This window comes from Sinohyriopsis cumingii, chromosome 3, assembly GCF_028554795.1.
Source record: "Sinohyriopsis cumingii isolate HCF-2022 chromosome 3, ASM2855479v2, whole genome shotgun sequence".
In the NCBI taxonomy this organism is placed as follows: domain Eukaryota; kingdom Metazoa; phylum Mollusca; class Bivalvia; order Unionida; family Unionidae; genus Sinohyriopsis; species Sinohyriopsis cumingii.
The window spans coordinates 20,712,714-20,740,051 of NC_142963.1; the positions used below are offsets into that span (position 1 = coordinate 20,712,714).

Consider the following 27,338-nt stretch of genomic DNA (forward strand, 5'->3'; position numbering starts at 1 on the left):
CATTGTAGAAAAAAAAGCTATATCCTGAACAGCAGTTAAAAAAAATTATCTTGAGATAAAAGAAACTAATTATGCTGTTTCAAAAAAAAATTACAACCCATACCCCAACTCCCTCAACCCCATACTACCCTCACCAGAAAGTAAAAAGTTCGGTTTCTAAAATTATTACCAGAACTAACCTAAAAAGCTACGACTGCCTTGGGCCTTTATCATAATCTTTATCATCATGTTCATCATCACTTATCCTTACTTGTGGCATACCTACAAGTGTTATTCTTCTGTGACCTCGATGACTGTTTCGTCCGTGTTTATTGTCTGTTTTATTGATGATAGCCATCCATATTTCTGTTGGCCTACTCTTATTCACCCACTCTACCTCGCTTCTGTAGGAAGCTTGCACATTTTCAAAACAACATCCAAAAATAAGATCAAAATGAAAACTGCACAGAAAATATATATGATAGAAAAACCTGTCATAACTTCAATGGAAACAACCTTTATGCAGATAAGAAAGTACTGCTGATCGATATATAAGAAAATGTATTGAGTTGAAGCTGAGCAAAAACTAAATTTTTCTCTTTTAATCTTGTTGAGCACCTGTCCCTCGGAAAGGCAGAAAAAATAATATACCCTTTTCGTGTATTAGAGAGACAAATTAAGATTGTAATTACGCATTTGTTAGTCCACACAAAATGATCGCAATCATTTAAATGAAAAGATAATATTCCAAACTTGAATTTTCATATATTTTTATATAGTCAAGGCGATTTTCAAACTTATGTTTCCATAAACAATAATTCATTTGGCGCACAGGCAGCAATTATTACAACTATCGTAGTAGTAGGAGCGCACAATGTGTGATGTGTCAGGTTTTTGTGGGTTTTGACGATGCTTTTAGCACTTTCTTGGCTTTATCATGACAAGGAAATGTGAGCTAAGTGCCTTTCTCTAGGGAAATGGTAGCTAAGTGCGGTTCTTTTGGACACATCGAGGCAGAGGACAAACTGAGGTGTCGTTGCTTCTAAGTCGTTGTTTAGTAATAGCACAGCATAAGGTATTTGTTAGATGTCATAACAGTATGTTTATCCCCCCCACACACACTTTTTCTTGTTTGTTTAATGGCACTTTTAAATAAACTGTTATAGCAATGAGAAATTATAAGGCTGTTGTTAGATTTGCAATATCAGTGGGAAATTATAAGGACATTTGCTAGATTTGCTGGAGCAGTGGGGAATTTAAAATGCAGCCTTTCCAACTTCAAATAAATTATATCTAGTTTTCTCTTTATTCATTAGACTTTAGAACAAAATTGTGTAGTGTACTATAATGTTACATGCAATTATATTTACTCACCTGTACACAGCATAATTGTTGTCGTGCCCTTTAAGGTAAGCCTGTGTCATTACTCACATAGCTCAAGACTGGTCAACCACGTGATAGTTTTTCTCGTATGACAGTGTCAAGATATATTGACCTGAGAGCAACAAAATACTTTCGCTCGGAATATAACGTGATAATATTAAAAAAACGATTTATAAACTAAATATGCAAGAATTGTTGGTGAAATATAGAAGTCATCGATTAGTGTGTGATAGGTTTACGCTTTGGCCATTTCCATACGTAGTAGCTGATCTATGTAAAGGCTTTTGCTCAGGTATCAAAGGATTGAGATGTAACCAAAATCAACAAATAAATTTTAAAATGATACCAACTAATAATGTTTTCTATTGTTGTCGATAAATATCTCATTGCAACAGAACTCTGAATTAGTTCTCGGGCATCACTCATTATATGAAGCTGCAAAACGATTTGTTAATTACTATGCTCATTGCAGGATTGGCTTTTTTCGATCGCATGAGAATTACAACGGCGTTTCATTAGCAAAGTCAGTGAGTTAGCTCTGTGCATGATTCATTTGCAGATCATTAATACAGACGACTGTTTCATCTCCATTGATTAATCTGTTGCACAGCGAGGGACAAAGGTTGAAACGTTGGAAAATTACAATGGTTTGGGACAATTATAGACCTTAAACAGGATTGTGTTGTGTGGAAAACGTTTTTATAACAGTTTTATGTCGACGATGACAAAACGATGCAAAGATAAATCGGTAATAGTTATGATCACTGATATAAATGATTGAAATTGTTAATCATGTTATCATACCCTGACTATTGTAACACTAATTTAGTTTAGCTTTTAAAGGCCCCCAAAGTGTGAACTGGAACAAAAGAAAAGCAAAATTATAAAAATCATGTGCAATCGTCCTACCCCACACGGCTATTTATCTTTCATCACCTGTGGGATAAATACAAGATTAAAAAAATTATTTAAACATTTATTTGCTTCCATATATTGTGTCACCTGGTTACATTACAGGACCGATATTTTAATCAAATAATTTAAAACATAACACTGTGGAAGCATAAATAAATAATGCATTCAAACACCTGCCCCTCTCTCGAAGTCTATTGCATGATTATAAGATTATAAGATATTTAATTATTTTACACACACATTGACTGTATACTACCTTTTTCATTATTCGTGCAAAGATATTCTCCCACAAGAACATGACTCTTACAAGATTGTCATACATGCGCGGATATTTGGGGATTTTATTTGGGCTCTCAAGTACCAAATATTTGCAAATGTTTTACGGCATAAGAAAAAAGTATTAGAGTTTGTTACCATGCGGAGTGTTAAAACACATTTTTACACCAATATAAATGGGACAAATTTTGCATATTTTTACTAGTATCGTAGATTTATTATTAATAAAGCAAGTAATATTGTATTGTACTTCTAGTGTAAGAAATCGGACTCGTCCACCCACTCATTTATGAGCTATTAATTAATCACAGTCGAATGTATGCTAAAGACCACTTCTTTTAAGAAATCACTTTTCATAAGAGACAATACTCTTTGTTCATTCTTCCGATGATTTAAAAACGTGAATAAATGGGAATTGTCTTCCAAGATAACTTTTGAAGGCTGTTATTTTTCGTCTTTTAGACCTGTTCCACTGTACTTGCTGATCTGCTTTTAACTTGCCTACCTAAACAGGTACCGACTACTTACCTACCTACCTGCCTCGTTATCTACTTACCTACCAATCCACTATCCTATCTCTATATACCTATGTCAAGTATCTACCATGATATATATGCGGTGTTCTTTAGAATTGCTCCGTTAAAGATACAAACACACAACATAAAAATGCAGAAATTTTTTGATAAATATTAAAGCCCCAATGCCGCCCTTTATCATAAGTTTCACCATTATTCCAGTCTAACTAAAGCTCGGAAGGTAAGAACTCGTTTGTTAATAAGGCTTTCTGGCATAAACCGTTCTTTGAACTAACGAAGATGTGATGCTCGTTTAATATTCAGTTTAGAATTAAAATGTGCCACCACTTATTTCAGTCAGTGAAGTCGCTTTGTAATTTCGATCTTTTTCCGGAGTGCTCCAAAAGTTATGATGTTGTACGTTCGACAAATTTCGTTAATCTAGAAACAGCATTCGCACGTGTCGAACAAATTGATTCGAGAGGAAATGAAGAGATGCAGGTCCGTTTTATAAGCGGATATGGAAACAAAAAGCTTGCATTAGATACAAATAAGACTGGTAAAGATTGGTGATCAGATGGGTTGCTGGAATATGCAGTGAACTTGGGCTGAATACTATCCGACATAGCCTGGTGTTAGCCTCTTTTCTTTACATCTGTTACGTCATCAAATCTTCTATGCCATCTTTCGACTGAAATCTGTTGACCCGCGGATGACGACTACGAATATGGGATTAATTCCTACACATGTCGAAAAGGGCAGTGTATCCCAAGGGTGAAATTATATGGCCCATAATGCCATGACAAATCGATATTATCTGGTATGAAATGGAACCCAACGATGATTAGGACCAATATCTTTCAAGATTCAATATTATTCAGGGTTTTTGGTGGCATGTACTAATTTTTGCGGGTAACGGAGGCATTTGGGATTTAAAATAAAAAAATGACTAGCCAGTCTATTGTGCCATTCAATACCGCTTTGTATTTAAGATTAACTTCTTGATTTATCAACGGAGGAATTTTTGTATTTATTTTTGAGTGAAGACTATGTTTAATCAAATAAAAAAATGACTAGCCAGTCTATTGTGCCATTCAATACCGCTTTGTATTTAAGATTAACTTCTTGATTTATCAACGGAGGAATTTTTGTATTTATTTTTGAGTGAAGACTATGTTTAATCACCATGGAAATAAAAGTGGTTTGTACAGACATGCTTAAAACATGAAATAAATGTTACCCAGTCTAAATTTTTCGTCAAGAAGAAGCATTTGAAACCCCTTTGGAAACTTACCCAGCCAATATAAAGGACTAATTATTCTTCAAAGGTTTATTATATTTCTTTCTTGATAATTTCTGCTGTATTTAAGTAAATATCACAACTACGATGCGCAGTTATATGTGCAGAGACTTTACCTACATAATTACTTATTGACGTTTGTATTATTTTTTCAACAGGTCAGCTAACCGTACTACTTCAACGAATAACTAAAAACCCATCTGACTGGCCGGTTGACGATTACTTGTTACGAGATCTCGGTGGCCTCCGCGATCTTGCTAAGGATATTAGTGACAAAGCAATTCCCTTTGTAGAAGCCTCAGACCCCGCCTACTACAAAAGTGAGTACTGCAGTGTGTACCTTAAGTGTTTCGTAACGGTTCATACAAACATCACCTATTAAATGATTTAAATATAACAAATATGTTATTACAACTATGACTTTATTGTAAAATAAAACTATTGATAGACAGGGTATAGATGGCGGCCAGTATAACTGCTGGAAAACGAATCCGGGAGAACCCCTATAAGAACCACCGACCAACTGGAAGCTGCTGGCAAGCTTTCTCACATACTCCTATTGGCCGGGACAGAGAATGGAACCCACACGGACAGAAGTGATATGGAAGTCATCGGTAAAGGTGAGCGCTCAGCCATCCAGGGCGCCTCCGATTAAATAAATAAATAAATAAATAAATAAATAAATAAATAATTATACGCTTTTGGTTATATATTTATGGTTTTCAAAGCTTTATAAATATTTACTAGTATATAGCAATTAAATATCCAGGATATAATTTGCGCTGACATAAATTTACATAAATTAACAGATGTCGTTATGGCTCATTAATTTCTAGGTCAACACAAATAGTTTCCATTATCAGCAACAAGGTGAAATAAACTAGTTGAAACGTAATAAAGTTAAAAAGTTGAATTCCTGTATAAACAGCCTTGTAAAGTTTCGCAAACATAAGCGTTTTTCTGTTTTATTTGATTGTTTTGTCTATTTTTTATATTTGCCTTTGAAAAAGACTCATTCAAGAGTCGAAAGCGGACAGGCAATCTAGATACTAGTTTCGCACTGTTCGTTATCAGTTTATATGTATATATGTATGTATATATATATATATATATATATATATATATATATATATATATATATATATATATATATATATATATATATATATATATATATGTGTGTGTATATATATATATATATATATATATATATATATATATATATATATATATATATATATATATATATATATATATATATATATATATATATATATGTATGTATGTATGTATGTATGTATATAAATCATATTTCGAATAACTATCACCATGTGTCAGTTTATACAGTTGATTGTCCCAGGGGTGATCCAAAGGTAAAGACAACAATCACTACAACACATATTACTGAATTTACCGTTAATAGGTGATGTTTTAAATTGAAATGTCTCTCAATACTGCTGTCGGAGAGCCCCTAAAGCCAATTTGCATAGGTACAGTTCACGAAGGGGGAACAACCATAATCGTTTGCATCAAAGAAGCACGTGTAAAAGAAACAAAGTTATTAGATTTTATTGACTTGATTGAAAATATAATATGTATTAGAAGTATTGGCAAGTTCGTGATTAGCCAAACGTTCTCCTTGAAGCTCAGTTTTAGTTTTAGTTCATATTTAAAACGGAAAACGTGGTTTTCTCGGTAGATCGAATTACGTGAAAGTATGATTCATTGTTGTGGTGCAGAAAAGTGAACGTCGTTTAATATTCTGTTTTGAATTAAGATGTCCCACCACTTTTTTTTCAGTCAATATTCAGTTAGTTATACGAAGCGAGCAAACAAAGAAAAACTGAAGTTCAAAACTTTTGGCTTAACTTTGTGAGGCGCAGCAGGAAGGAGTGCATCCTATCTTTTTCACGTAATGTAAACACCATATCGATATTAGTCACTTGTTAGCGCACCACAGCCGTCTACATAGTAATGCCACCATGTATCAGTACAATGTACGAATGCAGAGCTCAATCCCCAAAGCAATTAACCTGTTTAAACAATATTGGAAAAACTCTGTCACAAAAGCTGACGTACTTGTCTGCTCGTTCGTAGTACGTTGCAGACAAATGTAAGGAAATGTTCCTTGATAGCGATATCACTAAGAAATCCAGTCCCAAAGATGCTCAAAAAGGTCAACTAGATCATCGGGGAAGTTTGAAAAACATTACCATCCAGACTCTAAAAAGTGCAAAGATGAACGACCATTTCATTTTCGTGGATATGCTGATGATGGTGATGATGATGGGTGGGGGTCTGGATTATCATTCACAAAGCTAAAAAATAAGCTTGAAAAAAATATCGGGGTTGGGGTGGGTTATATTATACAAAAGCCCCAAAAGCTTGAAAAATAACTAAGTATATTGATCGTAGTAATTGATAGAATTTCTTGATATGAAAGAAAAAATATCCAGGTTCGACAGAAAATCCCAGACATCCCACTCAATCCACAGAATTCCCAAGGTCTCAACCCCTTAGACACGCCACAATTGCATCATCTTAAAACCCCCCTCCCCACATACACTGAACTGTTGGAGCAGCAAAGTCTGTATAGAGGCAAGACTGTATGTCACTGTCCAAATGATTTTAAAGACAGAAACATTGCATATGTTTTATGTTTGTGTTATTCTGTAATACGTAGCGGACACACATACCGGACTCGTGCACACATAATGTCAATTTGTAATAACTACGGTCAGTCTGGGTGATCAGTCATCATTTAATGGCTATTTTTATCGACGCAAAATTTGTTTAGTCATTCCTCGTAACTCAAAGGCTTTTCAGAAACTTCATAGTTGTTGTTTAGATAGAGATGTTTTATATTAGCTAATATCGTAATTGGCACGAAACACAGACTGATATCTTTTGAGATTGTTATGAGCGTCTTACAATGCGAAAATAATGCAACTGTGATATATAAACTATGAATCGAAAGCAATGATTATTTTCCAGATTTAGATTAAATGTTTTGACGGACTATCAAGATTCTGAATCTTCACCTGTTAGCGTAAAATGTCTACGTATTCAAGAATGACTTCAGCTACTGAAAACAAACTATTATTTCAGAATGGAAATTAAACTCATTTACACAAAAAAAAAAAAACTATTATTTTAGACTAGAAATCAAACTCATTGACACAAAAAAGCTTGTAAAGTTTAAGATTTCGTTCAAAGAAGCACGTTAAACATGAAACATTTGGGTATTTATTATTTTGTATGTACCAACAAGCAGTAGCTGAGACCACGTGTGCAAAAAAGAAATTGATTGGTTCGTTTCATAAGAGGCTGACATTGGAACATACACTTTGCTACTGAATCTTTAGATATAGCAGGCTTAACTAGTATCGAAGCGATGGTCATGGGAGCCCAAGTCCGGTGAACAGGTCATGTCATCCGTATGTCAGATTTTGTATGGAGCTGTATCTAGTGGACACAGAAAAATTGGTCCCCCCCAAAAAAAATATTCAAAGACTCGATCATGGACAGCCTGAAACGCTACTCGATGTATGTGACAAACCTCCAGTCCTGCGCGAAGGATAGAGCTGGCTGGCGTGCAGATGTTAGTAATGGGTGCAAAACCTTCGCGGATGACTGCAGAACGAAAGTCGCCGACGCCAGGGAACTCAGGAAGGCCTCAACGTCAAGAACCAACCCATGCCTCCAGTGTGCACAGTGCTCCAGGACATGCGCACCTCGTTTCAGATGCATCAGCCACATGAAGACCCATCAGCGAAGAGCAGCGCAGAATTGACTTCATCAAGCACGATGGTCAACCAATAACATCCAACAAGCAGTAGCTGAGACTACGTGCACAAGAAAATTGAGTGGTCCGTTTTATGTGATTTGTGTGATTTGGATTTTTAACGTAGCTTTAACAATTTTCCAGTCATATCGCTACGATGTCTGCAATGTGGCAGTTTATAGTGATGTCTAGCACTGGGGCATCATGCCGCAGACATGTAGCATGATGTCCCACCCAGTCACATTATCCTGACACCAGGCCGACCAGTCCTAACACTAACCTGTTAATGCTGAGCGCCAAGCGAAGCAGCTGTTAGTACCATTTTTGTAAGTCTTTGGTATGACTCGGCCGGGGATCGAACCCACGACATTCCGCATCCGAGGCGGACGCTCTAACCACTAGGCCACCGGGGCGGTTGGTCCGTTTTATAAGAGGCGGAGTTTGGAACATACACTTTGCTACTGCGGCTAAGGAGGATCTGTGAATACGGCTGCTGCTGAGGTTGATGACGATATGCGAATACGGCTGCTACTGAGGTTGAGGACGATCTGTGAATATGGCTGCTACCGAGGCTTAATCCGTTCTATGTTGAAATCCGTAAACTGTGGTTGTCCTAAGGCAATTTATTACAATACTTTATATGCTGTAGTGATACATTTTTTTCCTTTACATTTTATGTTGTATCTTCATTCAAAGAAACGTTTCCTTCCTCTCAGAAAGTGAACATAAATTTCGAGTATGTCCCAAGTTTGTATTAGCATCAATATGATTGAATTATTATTATTATTATTATTATTATTATTAAGGCAAACACGATTAAACGATTAAATAGCAAGGCGCATGTGTTTTAATAGCAGTGTAATTATACTGAGGAAGAGTTATGTTTGTGCTGATACAAGCAAGTGCCATTCATTATCTTGAGAATTAGTTTCAAAACGACACTAATTCTCCTCTAAACAAGATCCCCTGTCACCTAGATTATCTGAGCTTATGTCTCAGTGGCTGACGACAAATTGTGTTCGGAATACTTCCTTGGCTATTGGTAAAGGTACAGTCACAGAAAGCTCTTGTATGTTATAAACTGTGATCAAGAATGAGTCGATTTCCTTGAAACAATTATCTCTGGTTCATCCAAGCAGGAAATATATCTAAAGACTATTATCCTACACAGCTGCGTGCAAAGGCTTTTCCATGTTTTACGACTCTTCTCTGGAGGACCCTAGGTTAGATGGATCAAACAGGCTATACGGTGATTGAGATATGTCCTGCCGTTCTCAATCAGAGCTCTGTATTTTGATAAAGTCCAAATGCCTCAGTATGATACTGGATTCCGTGTGATAATCACTATACTATAATTAGACTTTCTCTGCGCTTTCTCTCCTCGCTATAACCTACATAAATCTATCGAAACATGATTATATCTATATATATAAAAGAGAGTATGAACTAATTCTGAAATGAAAGCTGTACTGACTGTTGGACTTGCGCATGACGCGATCTAATGTTATTTTGGTTTTTATTAAGCATGAATAAATTCCTTTGTCTATATTATAAATAAAAACTAAAACAAATGAATTAATATGCTGCTTTTTCCACAAGTCTTTTTCATGCGTTACAAGAAAAGTATCTAAGAGTATTATATACTCACGGCTGAATATCATTCAAGAGTCAAGCGTTTATTGAAGAAAAAAAATCCAGAATCATGCAAACTAGAATACATCACAAAATTTGGAGTCTTGGACTCAGAGTTATTCCGTAAACTCAAAGGCCCAAAATACATATGCAGTAAAGGCTCTGAAAAATCAAATATCAGTGTTTGCCTGTAAAGAAGATTTCATTCATGAACCAACAAAGAAACAATTTTTTTAAATTCAGTATGATGTCATTGAAATGCGAAATAAATTTTAGAATACAGCTCATACAAACGAGAAATAAATGTTTAGAGAAACAAACAAGAAGAACAAACACTAGAAATACAAGAAAAAATAACTCAAATGAGTTTTGTAAAAATAAGAATAAGATCATAAATTTTAAATAAGGCCATGCATAATTTGGAAATATATAATTATAGCAGGTTCTTTTACAGCGTAAAATCGTTGTATGAGATATAGTTTTGTGATGGCGGATGTAATGGTGCAAATTCTGTAGAATAATTTCGCAGTACATTCTGTCAGGTCAGCGTGACACGTAACCATTAAAATAGACGTATCGGCTAGACTCGCATTAAATTGCAGATTGTGAGGGATGGGATCTGCTCTGTTTGGCTGTTTGGGGTATGAATTGAAATCTTATTAGAGTCCGAGTGATAATGGTCCCACAAATATGTCATTATGTGGTTAAGTGTAGGAAACTACAACAGTTGAAATAAACCAAATGAAACTTTAGGAAATGGCGGACCATTTGAAACAAGTGCCATAAAATGATATTTTCAGAATAGTTATTAATAAAGGCGGTCTAGAGAGGATTATTCTGGCTTTGATGGAAGTGATAAAACTGTTCGAGGTTAAAGAAACGAAGATGGGAGTGTTCCCAGACGGAATTCAGGTTTTGAAGAAATCCCACTCGCGAAATTAGTCAGTCTAAGTTTCTGAGGAAATCAAGACGTTAGCTCCGAGAATTAGTAAAACGTACTTTTCTCGTTAAATCGTCAAAGGGACGTGTGTCCAAAAATGAGGGGCACGAAATGGGAGAGATTTGACTTCATAGAAAGCTGCTGGTCTCGAATAAAGCACAAGAAAAAATAGCTCCATACTTGTACATCACAGTGGGAAAGAACACAGTCTGTAACCAAGACAGTTGGTAATCAGGAGAGAGAGAGAGAGAGAGAGAGAGAGAGAGAGAGAGAGAGAAAATAATACGGCAACGCCTATCTATCAACAACAGTGATTTGCAGAAGACTGTAAGCAACCAAGTGATGTTGACAAACCGGAAATTTTAGTTCGATCAGTCACTAGATCATACGATAAAATCTGTTTCATCGGTATAACAAAACGGATAACTGAAGTTCCTATTAATTTACTGACTCTGCTTCTGTGAAAAAGTGTATCATTCAAATGTGATGTTCAATATTCATTTTGTTTATGTAATTGATTAAATTGTTCTATTTTGCATACGGGGGCTCGTGTTGTTCTGTTATGTATCTCTGCTCATATCTTAGTTATTCCATCCATTAATTTCATATTTTATGTTATTATTTACTCGATCTGGTCGATCATTTCCTAGATAACGATAACCAACACGCCATAACTAGTTATGGATTCATCATGTGTTTTCATGCTGTCAAAGTTTGTGATCAATCCCTAACTCGTTATGGCGTGTCGGTTATCGTTATCTAGATGATCGATCACTGTGTTATTGCCCAGAGATATAGAATAGGAACAACACAAGCCCCCGTATGCAAAATATTTGACTGTAGAATCCCTGATTGTTTTGGTGATTGATCGATGACGATTCATTTTCAGACTTTGAAATAGTTTGAAAGCCCGTTATTTGAATTAAGAACCGAAAAAGACACGTTGATGAACACATTTTTCTGAAAGGCATATCACAATATTAGAAGACGATTGAAATTTTTTATATCATTGCAATATGGATCTATAAAACACCCGCCGCCCGAAAATATGTATGCTTAATTTCATTTTTGTACAAGTGGAACTGATTTAGATAGTTTAGATTACTGAACATTATCTTTTGTTATCTTTTATGTACATACATACATACATACATACATACATACATACATACATACATACATGGGGCCCCGAGTGGCCGAGTGGTCTAAAGTGCTCACCGTTCCGGATCACTGCCATCTCACCTCTGTCTGCGTGGGTTCGAGTCTCAGGCTCAGCTAACGTAGGTAGGTGAGAAAGCCTGCCAGTAGCTTCTCGTGGGTCGATGGTTCTTCCCGGAGTTTTCCAGGGTTCTTCCTCCACCAGTTATACTGGCCGCCATGTATAGCCTATCCTGTGCTGAAAAATGGCGTTAAACCATACAACATACATACATACATACATACATACATACATACATACATACATACGTACATACATACATGCATGCATGCATGCATGCATACAGCAATCTGAGATTTTATCAAAAGTAAACACAGACCGCGATGAAGATACGATGAAAGAAACGCGAGATTGGAAAGTAAACAACCGTTTGTGAAATATGGTAGATATGGTACCACGAAAAATATTGCTATTCTGTGACAAGTGTGTGACACTGTAGAAAGATCCGACTGTTATCAGAGACGGATGGTAAACATAAACATACACTGACTCACCAAAGAAAAAATATGTTGTGGACTTAAGAAATTCCGTAAACTTCAAACAGAAAACAACTGCTGTTCTGAATGTCTTAAATTGATTTGCATCATGCACATTAACATACTCTAGAACAAAACTGGGCAATTACATTTATGTTTGTTTTTAATCCCATCTGCCCCAAAATTTGGACTTTAACCGAAGTTGGCATACGTGACACTTGTCCACCTAAACGTGTTTAACGGATCATGGATATAATTATATTTGTAAATTCGTAACAAGATTACTCGGGAATGTCCTTACATTCCTTAATGACGCAAGTACCGGTGCAGTGAAGAAGTACAGTGATATGTACAACCGGAGAACAAATATTGCAGTGAACTCGTATACCGGTAAAACCGCGCACCACTAAAATGTAACGTCTCAAAAGGCACAAACAATGCTCGTAACTGATAAAACCGAAGGGAAATGCCTAATGTTCATCCATTTATTGTAATCATCCTCTGATGAAGATTTATTCAACCAATTTTGTTACTTCTAGTTCTGTGTTAGTGTCTGTTAGTGTATAGATAGGAATGTGCGATTTATTTGCTTTTCACTTCCTTAATGTTTCCAATTTGTGTGATGAACACCTGCTCTTGTGCAAACGTCCAGGGTTAGGTTTAAGTAGTTGGATATGTACACTTCACGTGTAAAGAAACACGCAATTTCATATAATGACTTCACGTGTAAAGAAACACGCAATTTCATATAATGCGTAAATTTCGCCTAATGAGTAGTTTGTGTATGTGCTTTTGTAGACATTTCTAAACATGTAGCCTATATGGATTTTGTCTATGTAGGTACGGACCGACAGATGAACACTCAGATAGACATACCTACCAATTGACCGACATACAGTGTGTGTGTGTGTATGTGTGTGTGTGTGTGTGTTCATAACTCAAGTTGCGTGTTCAATGCAAGCTTGTATGATCAGAATGACGTCAGGCCTAATACACGCATAGGTAAAGCAGATTGAATTTCACCCATCTCTCAACAGAAATCGGTGTCTTACTAGCTGCAGGGTTTTGGGAGCTGAATTATCCCAGCCGAGATTTTACGGGTATCGAGACATATTGGCCATACCAACCTGGAGAAACACTACGAGAAAAGGACTCAGATAACTGTCTGGCAGAATTCTTCGGGACTGGGTAATGTCAGGGTTTCATATCAGTTCCTACTTAAAGAGTCTCTCTGTCTATCTTTCACTAAATATGCAAGCACACACACACAAACACACACACACTGGCTTACTCGTTTTCTTTAAAAGATGTTTGCAAGGTTACGCCGAATCGGTGGCTTTCCATGACACAAATTTTTATTTTCATAATTACTTTGTAATTCCGCATTTAAGGGTCAAAAATATGTAAAATAAAAAAATATATATCTGATGAATCTTTTCAGTGTATCATAAACACGATGTCTCCATTATGTGGGTGGATAAATTATGCCATCTGGCTGTGCCTGAAAGAATGTACGGTTAATTATCCCGGGAGGCTGCACATAAAGTCTTAGGGAGGGAGGTTAATTATCGCAGGAGGCTGTACATAAAGTCTTAAGGAGGGAGGGTTAATTATCGCAAGAGGCTGGACATAAAGTCTTGGGGAGGGAGGTTAATGATCGCAGGAGGCTGTACATAAAGTTTTAGGGAGGGAGGGGTAATAATCCATTATGGAAAAACCTCTCTGCTTTTATGTTTCTTTAAAGAAGCAGAACTACAAGTGTCATTTTAATTCAGCGAGCAAAGGGCTGGAGGAAAGAATGTGCACTTTACTCTTAATTATTATTTTCTACACTCTGACAATATGTTAGGTTTCGTGGCGTAAATTAAGCATCAAACCGTATGCACTTCAAGAGGAATTGAAACTTTTATTACATTCGTGCCTAAAATAATGAACCCATTATTCATAAAAGATAAAAAAAAAAGGCTATTTGGATTGGTGGTATTTCAGACCGTATTAAAAACAAAATGTTATCGTTTGGTAAATACTTGAAAAACGTCAATAAAAAGAAACCCACTATTGTAAAACTATCCATCACAGAGCCAACAATTAATGGAGAAATATTTGCACTGCCTTGCGGAAAAATAAAAAATCGTTTTGTACTCTTAGCAATAATAACTGTATTCCCGATCGAATGCTTCTAATTAAGAGAAGTCGCGGAAAATTAAGAGATGTCATTGCCAATATATTATATTAAAGAGAGAGAGAGAGAGAGTAACTTCATTTTGAGACTTACTTTTGTGCTGCAGATTGCAATCAACTTCAGTATATCAAACTCGTTAACGATTGACACCAAAAGAATCCTCCAAACGGCACAAAGTGTACTTTCGCTCAAAGTGCTGCTAACTTTACGATACCATCATGCCAAAAACAACCCCGTTAACCGATTCGCAAGGGACGCTACTTCACTGTCTTAGGATTTACCTGGTGCGGCAGTATCTGTGAAAGGAACGATATTTCTATGTATGAATCCTTGTGATAGATATATGATTGGGATTTAAGATTAATATTGAAAACTCTCTTAAAAGGCAATTTAGCTGGGGCTAATTTGACGATCCTGCAAAAATAATTATGGATTCATAGTTTTTGTGCCTAATTAGCATTTCTTCGTTTACATAGCTGAGTAGGTCGAAGAATCCCGCCAAACCCAACCGACCAATAGCATTAAGGTATCCATTGATAGCACTATGACCTAACATAAGGAGTGAGAGTATTTGATGGTTAAAATGTTGTCTCCTGTAATTGTAATGGACGTATATGTAAGATTACCTGTGTTTTGTTGGATGTTTTTCATAAGCAAAAACAAATACACCAAAAAGTTGATAAATATATCGAAGGCACTTTTGAACCATTAATAGTCATATGCAAAGTAATGAATATATATTGACTGAAGACATCTTAGTAATGAACGTTGACATTTTCATATCTTGATTTTGATGTTTTTACAAGATGCTTTGGGAAATTCCAGTAGGATAGACTTCTAAAAACCAATCCATATCAGCTATGTACTTGTCCCAGTTTGAAGAACATTATCAGTATGAAGAAGTGATGATAAATTCACGTTTTCCTTACTTGAACAACTAAATGAGCCTGATTTGTTTACTCCCCCCCTCCCACCTAATTGACAAGTCATATGCTCGTTGTAGTTTGAAATGTCTCACAGCACCAGGGTCTTATTTTTTCGTGGTACGTGCTAAGGCTGTGAACTTTTCAGTAGCACATGCTAATTTTAGTATACTAATGTATGGGACACATCAAGGTCTGAGCAATCTGGGAATCTGTAATTTTATAACGTGATGAATATTTTTATTAACACCAAGCGCCTCACTCAGTAGGTAAAAAATTAGATAAGCATTTAAGGGGTTGCCAGCAAAAAGTGCTATATCACACATTAGCTTTCTTTGCATCAAACAATGACTTGCATCTGCCATTTTCTGTTTGTGTTGTCTTCCAGCTGCAACTCCTAATTCAATGTGATGAATGTGTTTTTCGTAGCTCTTTAAAGATTATAACGGGAGAGCCACATTAGCTCGTTGACAAAACATCGGACTCGTACTCCAAAGGTCGCAACTGCGACACATGCTAAGGACAGCGGATATAGGCGGTTTTACTGTGTCATTGGAAAAGGCATTTAGCTTCCATTTCTTTGGTATCACATAACCATTATGGTGTTACAAGCGCCGTTAAAAACAACCTAGTCAGCTAAATAAAATCCGTGCTTTACTATCATATTCCATTCAGAACCACCATGTTTGCATCTTAGATTTTGGAAAACCCTGTTGTTGTGGACTGATTAAACTCGGTGACGAGGTTTTTTGAAGAAAAAAGCAACATTTGTGCAAAGGTCTCAGACTTAAACATGTAAGTTTTATATGTAATATCCTTCGTCGGTCCGTCTGTCCCTAACGCGTATCTCCTCATAAACAAAGGGTCGAAATTCATTAAACTTTGAACATAGACTACAATGTAGAGTATGAAATTTGGACCCCTCCACACCTGGTGGCGTCCATGGAAGGGGGTCAAAGCTCAAATATACACAAATTGCAATTACAGCAATATTTTTGTAATATGTTTTGACCAAACTTCATGAACGCATTCAAATCAGGACTGCACATGTTATATGCAATAAAATTTGGGTTACAGCCCTTGGGTCACAGTCCAAGCGTTGGAAGTGAGGGGTTGGTGGGTGGGTCATAAAAGGGGCACGGGGGACCGGAACATGTAAGAAAACGTTGGTTTCGGTCATGGAAAGCAATAGATGTAGTGCTTTACACATTTTTAGGTAAACAGGGTCTGACTTCCGAAAGTTAATGATGTAAACCGTCTGATGGGGTCCTGAGTTGGCTAAAGAACGTGCTTGATACTTTTCTTTGCCTACCCATGGGTTAATTAATAATTGATAGACTTCGTCATTTCATAATTTCTCATTGTAAGCGCTACAAAACTACATCGTGACACTCAATGTATTTCTTTGATGAAAAACGGCTTAAAACCTTTTCTGTTTAAGCTGTCCAGAATTTTCCATGGAAAAAGGAACGGTAGCATCACTGACCTTGTTGTCATCTTACACGGAACAACAGATTTTAGCATAATGAAAGCTAAAGATACGTCAACCCGTTTAACTTTACTGCAAAGATAATCTACGCATTATGCGGCTGTTGGCATCTCACGTTTGAATAACCGCTTTATTTGTATATTGACTAAATGTATCATGTGTCCGTGAGTTCCGAATGATAATTCAGGATAATAGAGATATCTTCGGTCATTCCTGACACTGACTGCGATCTTATTTTAAAGAAAGAAAATATTTAAATATCAGCTAGCATTTAAAAGTTCAATTTTTCCCTGGGACATTATTCCTCCTAGGTAAAATCCAGCTCCGTGTCTTTATTCTTTTAAAATATCAGTGTCAATTATCCTGTGCAATATCGGTGTCATTTATCCTGTACAATATTAGTGTCTTTTATCCTTTACAATGCCAGTGTCTTTGATCCTTTACAATATCGGTGTCTTTTATCCTTTACAATATCAGTATCTTTGACTATTTACAATATCAATGTCTTTGATCCTTTACAATATCAGTGTATTTTATCTTGTACAATATCAACGTTTTTTATCATTTACAATATCAGTGCATTTTATACTTTACAATATGATTGTCTTTGATTATTTACAATATCAGTGTCTTTTATCCTTTACAATGCCAGTGTCTTTGATCCTTTACAATATCAGTGTATTTTATCTTGTACAATATCAAAGTTTTTTATCCTTTACAATATCAGTGCATTTTTTACTTTACAATACCGGTGTATTTAATTCTTTACAATATCATTTCCTTTGATCTTTTACAATATTAGTGTCTTTTACCCTTTACAATACCAGTGTCTTTGATTATCTACAATATCAGTGTCTATTCATTCCGAGTGTAATGAATATGTTGCGTCCAAAATAACGTTTCTTAGAATTTGACATTTGTAACATGCTCTTGGGATAGATATAACAATTCGATATGGTCTTATCGTGCTTTGTATCCAATTCATCTTCAATGACTGCTTTAATAAAACATACAGTTTATCATGCTAGGTCTTTTTCTGAGGAGAAATGCCGCATTTCATCAAAATGCTGGAAGGCCATGACACAACCTGGCTACAACGGATACTCTCTGTCCCATCAGGTATTCTACCTGCAAATAGGCGAGCAGGTGAGTTACTAAAGGTTGGTGTTAATAATATAATGCACATTGTGTTAAAATGCTTTCATATTCAATATAATAAAAGTTCAGTTCAACAAGTTTGGATAGTCATTTTACGTTTAAGGTGCTTGCTGCAAAATTGTTTTAAGAATCATAACAAACCAATTTTCAAGCTTTCAAATGTACTAAATGCCATCGTCTTGTAAGAGACACGCTTTTTTTGTTAAATGTTAGAATTCAAAATTATTTAGCATGCCTTTTATTAGTGCTAAAATAATTTTTTTTATTGCACATTAAGAGGAAACATTTCATGCGGAAATTCTACAAAAAATAAAGCAAAGTCAGAGGCATCTAGTGCCCTTTTATGTCATGGGCAGATTAGAACAGAAACAACAACAGCAACAAAATACAACACAGATGACAAACCTAATGGGGATGTTTCTTCGTAAATCACTCACTAATCGGTCAGTCAGATGTATGAATCTCTTGAATGCGTGGCATGTTACTGACCTGAATAATGTATGAACCTCAAATGCGTGACGTGTGTGTGTGTGTGTGTGTGTGTGTGTGTGATTTGGATTTTTAACGTAGCTATAACAATTTTTCAGTCATATCGCTACGATGTCTGCAGTCTGACAGTTTATAGTGATGTCTAGCACTGGGGCATCATGCCGCAGACATGTAGCATGATGTCCTCCACCCAGTCACATTATCCTGACACCAGGCCGACCAGTCCTAACACTAACCTCTTAATGCTGAGTGCCAAGCGAGGCAGCTGTTAGTACCATTTTTATAAGTCTTTGGTATGATTCGGTCGGGGATCGAACCCACGACCTCCAACGTCCGAGGCGGACGCTCTAACCACTAGACCACCGGAGCGGTTGCGTGACAGGTTACTGACCTGGATAATGTATGAATCTCTTGAATGCGTGATATGTTAATGACCTGGAGCAGTTTCTATCTAATATTGCAGTCACTTTGGGGACCAGCTATTAAATTGAAACAGCATGTAAAACTATTATACTACGCATTTCCCTCTTTTGAGACCGGCTCCTTAAAGTTTCCAAATCACACGAAATGCCTGATTGTCGTCATTGCACATTGATACTGAGCCTAGGAACAATGCTAATTGGTGTTCTGCATAATCTATAGCAGCTGTTTAATTGCATGTAACCTTATTTACAGTTCTTGAGCGACATATAATTGCAATGTAGACCAATTTGTTACAACTTCTGCACCGTAAACCTTTAATGGGACATCTTTCCCCTCTACCGTGCCACTGGTTGCATTTGTGACATGCTTTTTGTGCTGTTACTTGCCCTGACTAATTTGGTTTTCGTCAATGTCGTGGTCCATTTCGGTTGGTTGGTCTTGGTTTAGGGTCTGATGCCTTGTTCTGCTTAGAAATTTCATCTAAATTTTTCACCGTTTGACCTTGGTCTCTTATTTGCCCTTTTACCAATTCCGACTGTCTTGATGTTTGTATGGCTTTTGCTAACGAAAGGTCGGCCTCCATTTGTAGCTTTTCGGAAACATCTTTATCCAGGATTCAAATTACGAGACGATCCCTTATTGCCTCTTCCTTCTGGGCACCGAAGTCACAATGATCGGCAATCTGATACGGTTTTCTTAGAATTCTTCCAGTGATTCTCCTGGTTTTTTGAGTAAGTTGATAAAACATCGACTTTTGTAAACTATATTGCTCTTGGGGACAATGTACGCATCAAAGTTCTGTAAAAACTTGAGCGTGCTTGTCGGTGTATTCAAGATCAACAAATTCAAACGATTGAAATATTTTCTGTTTCTTTCCACATTGCATCTATGTGAACTTACTTGAATTGCTTCATCTTCGTCATTTAGTTAGGTGGAGATCCGAAAGCACGCAAAACGCTGTTTCCAATCCGGCCACTCCACTGGCTTCCCAAAGTTAAAACTCTCAGATGCCTGGAATTTCGCCATTTTGAATGACTAGAAAATGTTTATGTATCATCTTTTAGAGTTACATTTGACTCCATGTCATGAAAACGAGAGAGTTGTTACACTAACAGTTTTTATTCACACACGTTCTGAGTTGGGGTACAGTCATAAACTAGAAACAGCCTATACCAACTACTATACCACACGGGGGTGGAGGAGATATACTGAGTAGTTTTCAATCAAATCAGTCTATGGTAAGATAGAACATGTATATCTTAGGGTATCTCACCAATTAACGCCAGTTAAATTGTACACTTTGGCCCCAAACAAGACTGGAAATGTCAATATTGATATAAAAATTATTCAGCTATATCATATTTTCCTCATAAATTCCCAATAAATGACAAAAAAGAGTATTCACTTACCAAGTTAGTGGCAGTAATTTGAGTGCGTCCTCGGGTATATTTATGTTATTCCGTTCTCCGTTAATAGCAATTTCTTGACCTATGTTCTTTTTGAATACACTAACTTTGTGATGTTTACATAGGCGAAATCTTCGCTGGCAAGCGTCTTGGATTTATGTTACAATCCTGGATCTGATGAATGATTGGACCTGATCACCTCTTATATTCAATCTTAATAAGACACACAAGTACAAACTGTCTTGAAAACCATATATGTTCTACATGCTATGTTACAATATTGTTTTGGTTAGAATCTTGTATGTGACCTCGAGATGCATTCAGATCACCTCGGGGTTTCCTGCGAGACAACAATATGATTCGTTTCTATGTCGTCGCAGTAATTTACATAGAAATAACACATTTTGCTCGGAGGAATTGTTTAGCAAAGAAACGAAGCCGCATTGAATTCGGCCAAAATCGGCTTTTTATACGACTGTATTAATATTAGAGGTAGCGCTCTAAGTTTCGTATTTTGCATAGGTTAGATTTTTGACGAAAAATTATTTCCTCGGTTTTCCTCACTGGTTATACTGGTTATTTAAAAATACCTTTCATATCTTAGGTACTGTTCAAGCAACTTTTAATTTCCTTGATTTTGGTGTATACTTGGTTGGTGTAATATGGATTAGAGTATACAGCTTGGCCTTACTTCAGATGTGTGTCTATATGTGTTTGGTCATTATTACTTCCTGGACTTCAGAGGTAAATTGTAAGAGTAAGAGCCCTGAACTTTTTAAAAATTGTGTATATACGATAGTTGATTTTTTGCACTTTCAGAAGCTGGCATTGTCTAGTCTGGGAAAATTAGGTGTCCCTATTTTAATAACTGCTAAAGATACTGTACTTTAAACTAATTTAAATTGAATATTTTGAGAATATGAGAGCAATCATTTTGGATAGCTGTGTGCTTAGATCATATACAATTTTCACAAGTGTAATTTCCAAGGAAATTTCAGCCATAGTAAATAAAATATAGAGGCATGCCAACATTCTCTACATATATTGCAAATGTAAACAACTTCACCCTTCACCGCTCTCAGTTGTTAATAATATTTGTAGAACGCCCCCAGAATTGACAAGAAGTTCCTAATTGTTAGATTCATTCACATCTCAGGCAATCACTGTTTTGCAAAAACTAAAGTGGTCGGCATGCATCGGCATATATCTGAAATATAATTTATAGGATTCGCCTCGAAATTTGTGAATGCTGGTGATGCCATTAAACCTCGGCTATTTAGGAGAAATAAAAAATATGTCTCAGATGTTTGTCGGCACAGTAATTTACAGAAAAGTCATACAATTTGTTCACCGGGAATTTCTCAGCTAAATAACGAACCTCAATCTAGTCGGACCAGCTCGGTTATTTCTACTATTGGGATGACTGTATTATTGACCGAGAAGTTCCGAATTAGCCAATAGATGCAGTAGCAACTCTTCTCGCTCATTTGTTTTATGGTAATGAACAAGGTGGTCCGAATGACAGCAATCGGCATAAATTCGAGGTGTGATCCATATAATTGACGTCAAAGCTGCGAATGTTGTCAGTGATTGCAAATGACATTATTACTATAGTACCCATTGGGGGATACAATCTTACCGTTTAACGATTTACAAAGAAGATTTACATCCCCGTTGATCGGCTACCGTCGTTTTTTTTTTTTTTACATTCCCTGTTGATCGGGGCCCTCATATATTTGCAGCATGTGTGTCGTTGTGTTTGTGTGCTTTTATCACACTTTACCAATAAACCTTTGTTACTATTCTTTTTCCTCATATAACTTTAGTGTGGCGCTATATGCCTTTCAGTGCTGGTGTGCCGCAGAATCCAGAAACAATGACTCATATCATCTTACATATTACCAGTTAGATGTAGCTAAGTACTTCCGCCCAATAATTTACCATTAACCTGTTAATACTAAATGACAATAACTATGAGTCAATACCATTTTTCTTAATGACTACTGTTTAAAACTAAAATGTTTCAGTTATTTAAAAAATGAAGGTAAAACTTGTGAGGAACATAGACATTGTGAAACCGTGATAGCTTCCAAAGCGACAGGCACGCTGGAAAAACTGAGGGAAAATGATAGCTTTTAGCCGTTGATACTATGTATCTCTGAAAGCGAAATAATGTTTTAACATAAACCGGATGAACAATAAATAATTCATAGGAAGATGAACATAGTCCAGGATATGAAAAGAATCGAACTCATAGAATAGGCTTGTTTATCTCAATCAACCAAGATTCACTAGGACAACAACAGCTCAGTTACATTACAAATGAATAAAAACATATTATTCCTTTCCCCACAGCGACAAAATCATTTACATGTTACTGTTATCCTTGCAATCAGTGGAATCTGTTTCTATTCAATCCGGCAAAATTCCAATCAGAAGTGAATCGATACAAATTCAGTTTATTTCACACAAGAAAAAAATGCCAATGTCCCTTTATGAGTTAGTCATTTTGTGTCATGTCAAATTTTGTCATACTGTTTCATGTCAGATCTTGTGATCTTGTGTAATATCAGATTTTTTTCATCTTGTATCATGTCAGATCTTGTTATCTTATATCATGTCAGACCTTGTCGTCATAATGTCGTGTAAAGTTTTAGTTATCTGAGACTTCCTGTTTGGCGACACTCCGATTAGGATGGAGAACAAAACCAAGGGTAACAACTATATAAGATATCAAATATGTAGATGTATGTACATTGAGTGTTGCGTTTTAAATGTCAGACACATTTTTACAATTGGAAAACAAAATCCAGCTGTCCTTATTTCACTGGAATACAAAATATCGCACTCCGCAACAAAATATATCCACTGGAAATGCAGCCCAGGAAAGAAAAAGAGAAAGACAAAGAAAGCTATGATGTTAAACCTCGTCCATTTAGTGCAAAGAAAGGTCTAGAAAGCCTTTTAAACGTCCTGGAAGATCTCAAACCGAAGCCAGTGGCGAGGGAGAAAGCTATTACATTTAGGTGGAAATAAAATCTTTTACAAACGGGAAATGGGGTTAACAGTACAATGGAGAACTCTGTGATAAAAAGTTATGAACCGCGTCAAACATGAAATAAAAAGACTACAGAAAGGAAAAAGAAGGGGAAGTTCAGGAAAAATTGGATAATAAAAACAAAGGCAAGGCCAGGAAAATTTTTAATAAAATAATTTTGAGGGATTAATTTGAAGGAAAATATCAGAAAATTGCTGCCCTTCATGAACAGATTGGGACCTTAAAAAGACGGATAAACAAGGCCTAAATTGCACTTAAAAAGACACTAACAATGCTCCATATATAAAAAAATAAATATAAAATAATTGGAATCTACGAGAAAGGTGGGAATACATCCATCGGGTCTTATTAGATGCTATGCAAGAAAAAGGAGACAGAATATATCTTCACCATGAGATTGACTCAGCTTGGTTCTACAATAGCTAAGTGTACGCAAAGCCAGCTGAACTGGGTTCTACAATGTTAAGTGTACGCAAAGCCACCTGGACTGGGTTCTACAATAGCTAAATGTACGCAAAGCCAGCTGGACTTGGTTCTCCAATAGTTAAGTGTACGCAAAGCCAGCTGGACTTGGTTCTACAATAGCTAAGTGTACGCAAAGCCAGCTGGACTTGGTTCTCCAAGAGCTAAGTGTACGCAAAGCCAGCTGGACTTGGTTCTCCAATAGCTAAGTGTACGCAAAGCCAGCTGGACTTGGTTCTCCAATAGCTAAGTGTACGCAAAGCCAGCTGGACTTGGTTCTACAATAGCTAAGTGTACGCAAAGCCAGCTGGACTTGGTTCTACAATGTTAAGTGTACGCAAAGCCAGCTGGACTTGGTTCTCCAATAGCTAAGTGTACGCAAAGCCAGCTGGACTTGGTTCTCCAATAGCTAAGTGTACGCAAAGCCAGCTGGACTTGGTTCTACAATAGCTAAGTGTACGCAAAGCCAGCTGGACTTGGTTCTACAATAGCTAAGTGTACGCAAAGCCAGCTGGACTTGGTTCTACCATAGCTAAGTGTACGCAAAGCCAGCTGGACTTGGTTCTACAATGTTAAGTGTACGCAAAGCCAGGTGGACTTGGTTCTACAATAGCTAAGTGTACGCAAAGCCAGCTGGACTGGGTTCTACAATAGCTAAGTGTACGCAAAGCCAGCTGGACTTGGTTCTACAATAGCTAAGTGTACGCAAAGCCAGCTGGACTGGGTAAAGAATCTAAGGACTGTAACATGTTCGAATTTTGTGATTCAGTTCATGAGAAAGTGAAAGAATTTCAAACCAGAAGACGTAAGATGTAAAAAGATAGGTAAATATACAAAATGTTAGGTATCGTTTCTAGGTATTATTTAACAAGAGTAATAAAATGTTTGTGGGTGTTTTTCTTAGTACTCTTTTTCATATCTTCCCAAGTAGCCTTATCACGTAAACTCCAAAATTCGTAATGCTGCTGACACAACATGGGAGATAACAATAACGAAGGCTTGAATTCGGGCACATGCAGACCATTTTGTAAGTGTTGCGCGTATATTGCGCGACCAAATAATGTTGGGAATGCTTCTAGGTAAACAGACCTAGACAGTATATCGCTCGTCGAACGGACTAATAAAATAAATCTAATATAGGTTTATTTTTAAATCTGATACAAAATAGCAGTCTAGGAAATGTCGTTTATCAAGAAGAATATACTATAATTAAATATGGTTACTATTTGCTTCAGTGCACATTATGAATACATATATCATATAATAGAAGGTTCTGCCTCCTTTCTTTAAAACCATCTATTTACTTATTTATTTTTATTTATTGTTATTTTTATTTATTTTTTTAATTTATTTATTTATTTTTCAGTTATTAGGCAAGTTCTACAACGATTGTATCTGTGCTATCCGAATATAAAGATGACTACCTTAAGAACATTAAGCTTGATAATAATTGTTTGTCGTTTGCTTTTGTCAACCAAGTAATGACAGAATGCTTGGGCGTTTTTGTGACGTCTTCTATAAACTTGTGTGTGTGTGTGTTGTTATCGGCAGAAAAAAATTGTACTTTTTCAGTCACTGTACCAGTTTTGTTTCAGCTTTATCTACCACTTTTCATTATTCAGTACTTGTTTTACTGATCATTTTACTCTTGGAAATCACGTTTCATTTACTTTTGTTTCCTAGGAGGGTTATCGGCCCTAGATATATTAACATATCAATATGTAATTGCCAGTTCAATGATAATACCTTTGAATGTCATAATGGTAAATTATAAAACTTTAACTATAGATGATATGAAAGCATCTGAAAGCTGTCAGGAATAGGGATTGTTAAAACAGCATCTGAAAGCTGTCAGGGATAGGGATTGTTCAATAAGAAAAAAAGAGGTCTTGAATTGTTGGAAATAAATAAATATATAGTAATGTGTGCTTACAAGATACACACTTTACATCTATATAGTAATGTGTTCTTACAAGATACACACTTTACATCTATATAGTAGTGTGTGCTTACAAGATACACACTTTACATCTATATAGTAATGTGTGCTTAAAAGATACACACTTTACATCTATATAGTGGCGTGTGCTTACATGATACACACTTTACATCTATATAGTAGTGTGTGCTTACAAGATACACATTTTACATCTATTTAGTGGCGTGTGCTTATTTTACGAAAGAATTTGTTCACCAGCTTTTACGTGAAGATTTGTTTCGTAAACTCTAGTCAATCCGTTTCTCAAATCCGAGAGACAAAGACAGAGAGAGAGAGAGAGAGAGAGAGAGAGAGAGAGAGAGAGAGAGAGAGAGAGAGAAGAGGAAGTTCATAACTCTTGAAAGAGGTGTCACTTGTTGATGTTGTAAATACAGCTACATGTTGGGGAAGCTTGGCATGCGAGAGTACACGGGTTGAGCTGCAAAGACAAAGCCTGTTTGAGCTTCTGGCCAGCAAAACTTTATTGAAATACTCAACATATAAACTTACATTTCAATATCAAACTACAACAAGCACAATTTTCGGATATAAGAAATATATATAAAACTACGATATTCTTTCACTTACTAACATCATACTTGTATAATATCTGCCGTTTGTAATGTAATACAGATAATTAAATGTCGAATAAATTCATGATAGCAAAAGAATCTAAAATTCAATATTTCAGACTAATACCGTAATTTAAATATATTTTACTGAATTAATTCTAAAATGTCAACATATTAAACTCTATTATTTAAAGAGTATTTTATTTCTAAATTAACTATTACTGAGTATGAAGTTAATACCGAACGTTGCTCTTACTATAATCAATAATATAATTATAAGTAAATATGAGTTCTTCAAACAATTAAACTTTCTAATACATTATGTTAAATAATAGTAAAGAAATATTAAAAGAATCTAAACATACTGATATTAGGTTAACATGTTAACACTAAAAATTCTTATAACTCTAAAAAGTCTTATACTATGAAAAACTGTACATAGATCATAATCCTACCTGCAAAGACAAAGCCTGTTTGAGCTTCTGGCCAGCAAAACTGATGTCAGCCCGTGGCTGGGGCTTTTTATACCCGTTTCTTAAGACAACGCCAAATATGGCGCGCTCCTAGCTCTTGCGTTGGCCAGAATCTCAAAGTGAGGCTTCGTAGTCCTTACAGATTATTGTCTAGGTCTATGTACATTATTACGTAGGTACTTCTGCAAGATCAGCACATTTGCCCTCTATAGGAATCTTTGGAATCTGTCTAGTTCACTATTTACGTAACCTAATGAATGTACTCTTTTTGTGCTGAGTCTGAGATACAAGTAATGTTTTGTATAA

General features: G+C 36.1%; 1 protein-coding gene across 2 annotated transcripts in view; it reads left to right on the forward strand.

Annotated features, from left to right (window-relative positions):
• The window catches only part of LOC149802512 (UPF0764 protein C16orf89 homolog), a 47,301-nt gene that overhangs the window by 11,357 nt on the left and 8,606 nt on the right, over positions 1 to 27,338 (forward strand). Inside the window, exons 2-4 of one of the 2 annotated variants that reach the window (XM_089951288.1) lie at positions 4,527 to 4,688; positions 13,457 to 13,607; positions 18,042 to 18,159. In XM_089951288.1, the coding sequence (XP_089807414.1) occupies positions 4,527 to 4,688; positions 13,457 to 13,607; positions 18,042 to 18,159 (431 nt within the window). Of the gene's footprint in view, positions 1 to 4,526; positions 4,689 to 13,456; positions 13,608 to 18,028; positions 18,160 to 27,338 lie in introns of both variants that reach the window. The other variant, XM_089951289.1, reaches the window with a different exon arrangement.